The sequence below is a fragment of the Anarrhichthys ocellatus genome, unplaced genomic scaffold, assembly GCF_004355925.1.
Source record: "Anarrhichthys ocellatus isolate YVR2014 unplaced genomic scaffold, GSC_Weel_1.0 scaffold75, whole genome shotgun sequence".
Classification (NCBI taxonomy): domain Eukaryota; kingdom Metazoa; phylum Chordata; class Actinopteri; order Perciformes; family Anarhichadidae; genus Anarrhichthys; species Anarrhichthys ocellatus.
The window spans coordinates 246706-256914 of record NW_022280105.1 but is presented as its reverse complement, the minus strand read 5'-3'; the positions used below and the strand labels follow the sequence as shown (position 1 = coordinate 256914).

Below are 10209 nucleotides of genomic sequence, written 5' to 3'. Positions count from 1 at the left end.
AGACAAGTTTCACTTTTTGAATGGAATTAGTGAAATAAATCAACTTTTTGATGATATTCTAATTATATGACCAGCACCTGTATATATATTTTGAAAAACATACAAAACCACTGGTATGGTCCTTTAAGGCTGAGTATGAAACCATTATGCATTCTTAGTAGTGACTGAGTTGTGTCTGTACAAGAGAGTAAGGAAAGTGAGACCAAACCCTACCTTACTCATGTCTGAGGCGGGTTTCTCAGCATCCATAGTTAACATGTTAGAACATGAAATGATCAGTTACCTGACAGCCAGAGTGGAGATGACCTCAGTGCCACAAGAAGCCGTCAGCATGGGCAGAAAGCTCTTGCCATTCCATTTGTTGAGGTAGCAAGGAGGAGGTTTTCTGTCTCGTTTATGAGGAATCTGAACTGTGTAAAGTCTCAGGGCGTCTTTTTGGTCTTCCACCTTTCCAAACCTGAAATACATGAAAATACATCCATTAATAGTCACTGTCACGTCATTCGGATGGATATGGTGAGGTGAACCGCTGGAAAGTTCTTTCGTAGAAGATGAAGTCTTTTTGTTTTACCTGCAAGCCATATACCGATAAGTCTTCTCAGCTATCTGAGGCATGGTTTCAAGCCATTTAAGACCCATAGCCAGCTGGCTGCCACTCCATACACTGCAGGAAAAGTCCCGGCCAATACTCACCAGGTGCTGCATGAGAAAAATAAATACTTTAATTGATTGGGAAATATTTTTTTCCCTTGTTTTATTTTCTTCATTTACACACATGCACACACACACAGCACTCTGAGCAAAGGGGTTAGGGTGCCTTGCTCAAGAGCACAGCATCAGTGCCTAAGCTACATTAAATATCCACATCAGGAGGTGTCAATGTTTCACCTTGTTCCCTGGACTCATGTCCAAGTCTTCAATCTCCCCTTCATGTGCTTTGTAGTCAAACTTCTTCTTCAGGGATGGAAACTGAAGAAGAATTAAGAACATACCATAAAAGTCAGGACATCAATACATATGTCGTCTGTCTGTCTGTCTGTCTAATGAATAAACAAGAACACAATGGCTCTGTACAGCAGCTGAGCTTCAGGGCTCATTGACTGAAGTTCCCTTCACAACTGAACTCTTCTTCACTTCCCTGGAGTCAACAGTGGCTGCTAGCCAGCTGGAAGCACAATCAAACCAGAGTGTATTTCACCGGTGTGAATGTGAGTAGGCTGTGATTTGGGTGTGACTTTCCTCGTGAATAAAACTGTATTTCCTGGTGTAACAGCTGATACTAACTTAGAACACTAATAACGGAATCGCCAGCAAAATACCTCCACCAATTAAATCACGCTCTACTTTGTTCTGCTGTGGTTCTGTCAAAACAAGCAACGAATACGGCTATTTGGAAATTACCTCCACTAAGTGTATTTCACCAATGTTTCTGACTGTGAGTAACAGCAACCTGGGTGTGTCTTTTGTAAGTTATTTCAGGTACAATGAGTTAGAATAGTAACATATCTAAACATAATATATTGTGCTGTATTATAGCTGTTTGGGGCCACAGACCCAGGTTGTCTACCCTACCTCACAGTAAAGTCTGCCCTGAGACATATACATATATATATACACATATATACTACATACATACATACATACATACATACATACACACACACACACACACACACGCACATACATATATACATACACGGCACTAAATAGCACGAGTTAGATATTATTGTAATGTTTCGGACCTTTGGACGAGGAGATTTTCTCAATCTGGACCTTTTGGAATTTTAGTTGAATACCCCTGGACTACAGGAAGCAGCATTTCCACCAACTGGCTACAACACACCACAACATCCAGTTTACACCCACACTGAAATTCAAAAGCATTGTCGTCATCTCGCAAATGAATCAAACTAAAACAGTTCATGATCCAGAGATTCAGGTCTAAAGATACTCTTAAAGTGAAAGGAACAACAAGACAGTGTTTACCTCCCAGACTCGTATGTGTCCGTCTGTGCCTCCTGTCAGCAGAAGGCTGAGGTCAGGACTGAACCGGACCACCTTCTGGAGTGGATCCTGGGGGTTCAGATCCGACAGCACTTCAGCCAAACCAGTCACAGCGATACGAGTCGTCTCATCCTTCATATCTGACATATCTCCAGACCCTGCAGCTTCATCCTGTCCACCTTTGTCTCCTTTTCCAGCTCGTCGCCTGGCATTCCCTTGCTGCACACTGTTCCCTGCTGCACAGATGATACTCATTTTAATGGAGAATTGGAAATGCATGCTTTTTTTGCAAGACAAAAGACAATACAGTGACAGAACAACAAGCGAATAATAATAACAATAAGACCACCATAACAACAAAGTTAGGGGCAGTGAAGCATGGCTGGGTCACCATCAGGGAGCTCCAGAACGGGTCAGCAGGGTCAACTCATTCCTCCCCTCCACACCACATCGGGTTGTGTTGGTCACCCCCAGATCCTCAAAGGAGGGGACTGTCCCATTGTGGGCTTGATTCCTTTAAAAAATATCAACTTAGCGATTTCAGCCTCTGGACGGACTGTGACGTGGAAACGCTCCAGTGCTACAGTCAAACATGTCGACATGCTTTTTCCCAAATAGAACAGAAATAAGATCGCTGTGAGATATTTGTTAAGTTCTATTCCCTTGTTTCGGGTTAAATTTTGTTGTTTTTGAGCGTCATTATAAAACTACATGTTTGAGAAGATTAATTTTATATGCTTTCTCCCCATTTAATTTGATATTCAACAATATTCAATGTGTTTACATTTGTATGTGTTTCAAGGGCTAAGCAATGCTGCCACAGAACACGCAACATGTTACTGTGGAAATAAAGCTTTGAATGAGGGAAAATGCTTTTTGTATTGTTTGGTGTAAGCAAAGGTTTCCTGTTTTTTAAATTACGATTCATCGATCGATTGTTACTCATAATCGATAAAGGAAAGTCGAGTCAAGTCAAACTTTACTTGTATGGCACATTCAAAAACAGCTACAATCTTAATGACTACAAAGCAAACAATCATAATAGAAAAAACAACAAACAATGTGCACATAATTAGTGCTGGAGGTATTATGTTAATACGGTAAACCAGTTATAATTTCCATACAATATTAATTTTCATATACCGCCAGACTAAAGAATGGCTGTGAAAAGCACTATGGATGGGAGGGTGTATGGCAGGGGTCACTAATAGGCGGACCGCGGTCCGGGTCCAGACGCTGTTCTATCCGGACCCTTGACATAAAACCGAATAACTGAGAAGTATTATATTTTTGACGGAGTGCTTCTATTTTAACCGACGCAGCTTTTCCAGCCTTTACGGTACTCGTTGAGCGGTGCAGGAAACACACCGACCAATCACATGCATTGTAAATCACATCACGTGATGCTGCTCAGCCAATCAAATATCTGTATTCTGATAAACTTTCCGACTCGAGTGAGATTCACAAACACAGGAGAGACGAGGAAAGAGACCAAAGAATACGTGAGTCAGAGAAGTTATTTCACATGACGTCCTCCAAAAGAGAAGAGTGGTCAGAGAGACCAGAGTCTTTAACCAATAATGAACACTCTTATAGGATCATTCTTCCTACGGGCAGTTTAAAACCAGGATGTCTCATATGTTCAGAGACCGTGATGATTATTAAAAGCAGTAATGTGAAGCTCCACTAAGAGACAAAGAACTCTTTTGAGCAAACGTACCCACTCACATCTGAATTGAAGTCACAGATAATAAATCTAAGAGTCCAATATGATCAGAATCCTAACACATGAATTCATGCCCAACAATGAAGTTAACAGAGAGAATAGAGCTGAAACAAGTGGTTTAATAACACAGATAAAGTCCATGCTCACTCATTTCTCTTGTTAGAAGATGACAAGAATATAATATCTTAGCTTTTTTGATTGACATCACTTCACACCTGAATTAACTAAATTTAAAGCTCCAGGGCAATTCAGTTCAGTATTAAAAGATGAAGTACTTCATTTTAAGATGCACATTTTTCAAAAGCTTTCTGTTATGTAATATATTCTTGAATGCATCCCTTATTTTACTTGAAGTGAGAGAGTATTTATTTAGTATTAGATTATGTATTATTTATAATTCATCCAGTTCAATTTGAAATCTGACAATGTTGACAGACGTTAATACAACTGTTGAAAGAAATTAAAACTGCTAGAATGGCCCAGCCAATCAGCTGACTTGAATCCAATAGAAAATCTATGAAAGAACTAAAGATCAGAGTTCATGGAAGAGGCCCACGGAACCTTCAAGATTTGAAGACTGTTTGTGTGGAGGAATGGGTCAAAACCACACCTGAGCAATGCATGCGCCTAGTTTCTCCATACAGGAGGCGTCTTGAAGCTGTCATTACCAACAAAGGATTTTGTGCGAAGTATTAAATCAATTTCAGTAAGCCTGTTCAATACTTTTTCCCTGTGTCATTCCATTTTATTACACATAACTTAATTTCTAAACTTATTTGTATGTATGGATTACTTGGGTTGTTACCGACATCTGGTGAAAAGTTCATGTCTATAGAAATATATTTACTGAGAACAATGGTGACGTGTTCAATACTTATTTTACCCACTGTATATTTTGATATTATCAGTGTCGGGAACGAAAAGGAGCGTGTTTGAGTTATCAGCATTTAAGAAAACTAAATTATTGACATCAAGAGAATTATTAATGTCAGTAAGATTATTAATAATAACGGGGCACCACCCTGCGAACAGGGACCAATAACCAAACGATAAACGAAGTCTCATAATTAGTGTTCACTCACAATGTCAATAGTCTGAGTACTGTTACACATTCAGAGTGAAAGTGAAGGTTTAAGTTCGAGCAACAGACCACATATCGGCTATTATCACAATACATGCACAAAGTAATCACAGACAGCTGCTCTTTAAAGTATAACAGAGTTTATTATGTTCTAATAATAATGATGTAGTCAACTAATATCTAAACTAACAACAACTATACATTTATGAGCACGCTATCTAAAATGAACAAACTATGGTAAGGGGTGTGTGTAAGGGGGGAGGAGCGAGAGAACAGCTCAGACAACGTATGACGTAATCTGAAACATGGCGACGTCTCTCGTGAGACCACCAGATGGCACGAGGCTCTACAATGGCGGTAGACAATAGAGACCTCGTTAGCGACACGTGTCTGAAGCCGTTAGCGCAACCCCGGAGCTACATTAGCTTAAAGCTATGTGTGTGTGTGGGTTAATAAAAGAAGAGCGAAAGCAAAGAAAACAAAAAGGGGTCCTCCAAAAACAGATTAAGATCCTCCCTGCCGCGGTGGAGTACGGAAGATTGTTCTCTCAGCTACAGAAGCACAGCCAACGACTCTTTGTCACAGCCGCAGTTCTGACCTCTGAACTGATGAGAAACAACTTCCGCCTCCGCAAGCGGTGAATTATCTCAACACGATAGTAGCATGAAATACACAGTAACTTCTCCACAACACTAACGATCAAACAAGATAATAAAACACAATAGCCTAAACCTAGCCCAGACACCGTAAGTAGCTTACTATGAGGGGAATTAGTGGTTTAATCGATCGGTCCTCTGGCAGCGCGGTCCGTGCAGCGCTGTGATAAAACTCTCGGTGCATCAGAGAATGTCTTCGGCTCAGTAAGGGAATTTCCCGTCCTTACAGCTAGCACGAAGTCGACTTGGGTGGAGAGGAGAAATGTGCCTCTCTCTCTCAAGAAGTCCCGTTTCTTCACTTCTGCAGGAAAATGGTTCGCTTCCTCGTCCAGGATGCGAACAAAAACAAAACAAACAAACAGTCCAGTAGATACGTCCAGCGAATCTAAAACTGTTAAACCTAGGATTTTCTTTTAAATAGCAAACGTTGCGTGCGTGCTTTCGTGCACCGACCAAGGTGATCAAGAAAAGGCGGTATATTCAAGGGGGCTCGGTAGTTTTGTAAGAGAGCTGCTTCCGGGCCGTGAAACCGGAAGTCCTGCCTCGGCATCCCTGGTCTCGTCCAATTAGACCGCAGTGTTGCATTGTGTGACGAGTTCACGACTTAATGTGAACTTCTTGCTAGTGGGGGTCTTGGTTTCTATCAACCTCAAATCAGGATGAACCCTTGCCTGGCAAAAAGGGAAGGCCCGATTCTCTTGTTTCAGAGCACATGTCGAGGCCACATGGTCAGACCCCAACATCAGTTCATTATGAAACTGTGGTGGGCTGCCACACATGAGATAGTTAATGAGAAACGTTGCACTGCTAAGTAAATGAAGATGTGCACATATGTACTTCCATCAACAAATGAATCAGCAACCCATCAAATAAATGCAATATATGTAGCAGGTTTTTGATGTCTTTTCAAGACAGCAGGTATAATGTATTTCAGATTGGAGCAGTAAGACTCACCATCTTTAGCTGCATCTTTGCCTTCTTCTTTCTGGGAGCAGTGTTTAAACCTCATCAGACAGCAGGTCCCGTCCTGTCCTGCAGCAATCACACCATTACCTACAGCCATGTTCATGGTGGCCCGGGTGTCCGTGTCATGAGAGTGAAGGAGACTGGCACTGTACTGGTGCTCTCCAACCAGCCGGAGATCCAGGAAGTGCTGAAACACACAGTCAAGAGTCTGCTACTACTGCTACTCTCATAACACCTGGAATCCAGAATCCCATTCATACACTCAACCCAAACATGTTCTAGTGTTGACACTGCAATTTGAGTACCATTAACTTGACTTTTGCGATACACATTTCCTATATAATCATATCAGAACCTCTTCTGCTGTATTCTACGGTGGTTCTGAAAACTCAACAACTTAAGAAAACCCATGAAAATAGACAAAAACAAAAGCAAATGAAGAAAATTAGACAGCATAGAGCGTTTAGAAAACAGCTGAAAAGACAGAAAATATATATTTTCAGAAAACAGAACCAAACAACCAAATACACACAACACACCCTGTTTTTCTCTTACTTATTTTTTGACTGTGTGCTTAACGTTAGTGTTGGTGTGCGGTCGACATAGAACGTAGCAGTGCTCAAGACACTAACCTGCTGATTCGAGTGAAGGGGGTTAGCCTCAAAGTTAGCAACAACTTGGGCTCAGACTCCCTTTAGGTGGGCTCACCTTTAAGGTGGACTAGCAATTCCGAGCCTAACAACTGTTTTGGCCAAAACCCTGAAACACTTGATCCTCACTACTTACCACAGCATTCTTTATGCCCGTCTTGGAAGCCCCTCCTCCCCCTGCTGTGATCACCAGCCCTGTTTTAGGGTCCACTTTAATGGAGTATAAGGGAAAGGGGGCTCTGTACAGATCTGGCACCCTCCTCCTCCCCATTGTTGTTGTGCAAGTCACTCACACGTCTTCATAAAACTGCTGCATCAACAACACCTGAGGAAAACAGAGTGTTAGTTTATCTGCGACATCCTCTTTCCTCTGTAATCAATTCATCAATCAACAGCAAATTAAATGACTGTTTTAAAAAACTACTTTTAGACATTTTTCAGACAGAAATATCAACCATTCTCTGGTTGCTGCTTTTCCATTGTTGTGAATTGAATATATTTATTTATTTCGATTTTGAACTATTAGTGAGTAAATATAAGACATCTTCACACACCATATTGGGATCTGGGAAATAGTGATGTCACTTTTTTCACTGTTTTCTGACGTTTCATGGCCCAACTGATTAATGTGAAAAGACTCAGCAGATGAATCAACAATAAAAATAAATATATTATTCAAGTACAAATAATACACATGATTTGAGCAGAGTTGCGCCTTTACTCCTACGTGAGGCTTAGAGATAATGGAAAAATAAATCAGAAGTCTACTTATTATTGCTGATATTATCACAATATCTGGTGTAGAACAGCACATGTCAATTATTTAGTTCAGCGTTTTATTCTATGTATAGAACCCTCCTAAAGGTAGGCCTGTTGTGTTGCACTGTGTTAGCTTATGCTTGTTGGAAGTTACCTACTGAATATTTACAGTACTACCCTATGATACTATATCACTATATGGGCAAGAGACAACGACGTGTAAGACATATTTAGGAATGCGTCACACGATCTGTATATGAAGTCAGATTTAGTTTTTATGAACCGAGACTTGAATATAACGTTAACTGTGTCAGACTTTGCTTGGTGTCGCTGTAGTCTGGTCTGTACAGAGGACCGTTACTGTAACGTTAATTCATTGGTGAAGTTAAAGTTGGGTCTCAGCAGCTAGGCTAACATTATGAGCACTGTCAGCGCCTTCATGGGGTAAACACCAAATACAACACTTGTGAATAACATAAACCTTTCTGTTTTCAGCAATAACGTCCGAAAACTCCAACTACGTTACAACCCATAAGTTATTGAATGTGAGAACGACGATGTCAACATCGTTTAGCTGAAGCTAATGGCTACAGTTAGCACTACAGCCTGCTGTGCTATCCTGCTAGCGCTTGCCAGTGATTTAATTATGAGTCACCTACTTGTGCTATTGGCCCGGTTTGTCTTCTGTTATTTGAGCAGGTAGTTACCGAAATACCAAATCAGAGGATTTCATAGTAGGCTTGCAATGAAGAGGGAGTGCTAAGAGTTAGTGGCTACCGTAGACGAAACGCTAGGTCCAGGTAGCTCGACAGCCACTTCCCTACCAACACGTCAGCAACGTAGGGTAACGTAACGTGGGTTAACGTAGCGTAATGTAGCAGCTTACGCTGCGTTCTGACGTCACCACTCGATCGCTGAAGTATGGAAGCCCATTTCTGTCACTGTGACGAAAAAAATAAACATCCTGTAGGTCATTGTTGGAATGCTTTTAAGCATTCCAAGTATTGTTCTTCAAATCTTTATTCTTCTTTTTATTATTATATTTCTTCCGTCCCCTGTTTTTTGAAATTCTTCTGCTTCTTCATTTTTTAAGCTACAGAAACTGTTCAAATATCAAAATGTTCAGCTCTTTAAGGACATTTATGCTATGTTGTTTTCATATTTCTACCTCTTGTGTTTTTTGAATTAATAAGCTTTTTGCAACTTTTTTTTGAATGGGATGTCTATGGAGAACATTTTCAAATCCTCTTAAACGTTTTCAACTTTCAAATCCTTCTACTTCCTCATACTTTCAGCTACAGACACCATTTCAACTTTAAAATACTGAGAAAACCCTAAGCTATTACTGTATATTATAGTATTTTTGATATATTTTACACTTTTTGAACTACAGCAATTTAACTTTTATGGTTTTTTCAGTCCGTTTCTGCTTTTATAATGGGTGTGTATCGCGCAGCTTAGAGTGCGTGATGTCACCGCTAGAGTGAAGAGCAGCTTGAGATTCTTGTGAAAAAAACATTTGTGTTTTGCCACTGAGTCCACAATCTTCACTCTTCATGCATAATTTCTGGATTTAAAAGTAGCTAATATTGTCCTTGTCATTGACAAATGACTGTGGAATCCCACAGATTTACACATTTGACACAGAAGCCTGTAATTGAGAGGAAAACCAACTTTCTGCTCCATAGAGACCAATGTTAAATTTTACTTCAAAAACATCTTCCACTGAACACGGTACCCCATTTCTAGATCGCCAGTTCAGCCACATTTTTTATACTACAGACACAATTTTTACAGGATCTGTTCTTCAACTCATCCTTCCTCTCATTTATTAATATCGGAGCAATGGGAGCTACGGTTATGGGAGTTTTGAGGATTTGTTTGAGAGGTGTTTCCCTGTTTTATCTCCATGAAGAGGCTGCAAGGACACAGATGTTTCTGAGTAAGCTAATTAGTGATGTTGATAAAAACAGACTCACAGACACACACGCACTCTTCTCTCTCTCTCCGTGTGTCTCTCTCTCATACAGTCATTCAGGTCTTACAGCTTTTTACAGGACCCCCCCCCCCCCCCCCCCCACCCCATTATAAAATAAAAGCCCCACAACATGAATTCTAACTGAAATGCTTGTGATGAAGCCTGTCATTTAATAACCTCCATCCATCCATCCATTTTCCTCCGCTTATCCGGGGTCGGGTCGCGGTGGCAACAGGCCAAGCAGGCTGACCCAGACTTCCCTCTCACCGGCAACATGTTCCAGCTCATTCTGGGGGATCCCGAGGCGTTCCCAGGCCAGCTGGGAGATGTAATCCCTCCAGCGTGTTCTGGGTCTTCCCCGGGGTCTCTTCCCAGTTGGACGTGCCTGG

At 40.9% G+C, this 10209-nt stretch overlaps 1 protein-coding gene across 1 annotated transcript in view; it reads right to left on the bottom strand.

The window, feature by feature from the left end:
* The window catches only part of preb (prolactin regulatory element binding), a 17694-nt gene extending 9019 nt beyond the window's left edge, over window positions 1-8675 (bottom strand). Inside the window, exons 1-7 of the mRNA XM_031873842.1 lie at window positions 8502-8675; window positions 7220-7408; window positions 6422-6620; window positions 1987-2240; window positions 889-969; window positions 572-699; window positions 284-457 (exon numbers count right to left, since the gene is read on the bottom strand). Of these exons, the coding sequence (XP_031729702.1) occupies window positions 284-457; window positions 572-699; window positions 889-969; window positions 1987-2240; window positions 6422-6620; window positions 7220-7354 (971 nt within the window). The 5' untranslated portion in view covers window positions 7355-7408; window positions 8502-8675. The remainder of the gene's footprint in view (window positions 1-283; window positions 458-571; window positions 700-888; window positions 970-1986; window positions 2241-6421; window positions 6621-7219; window positions 7409-8501) is intronic.
* Window positions 8676-10209: the final 1534 nt, after the last annotated feature.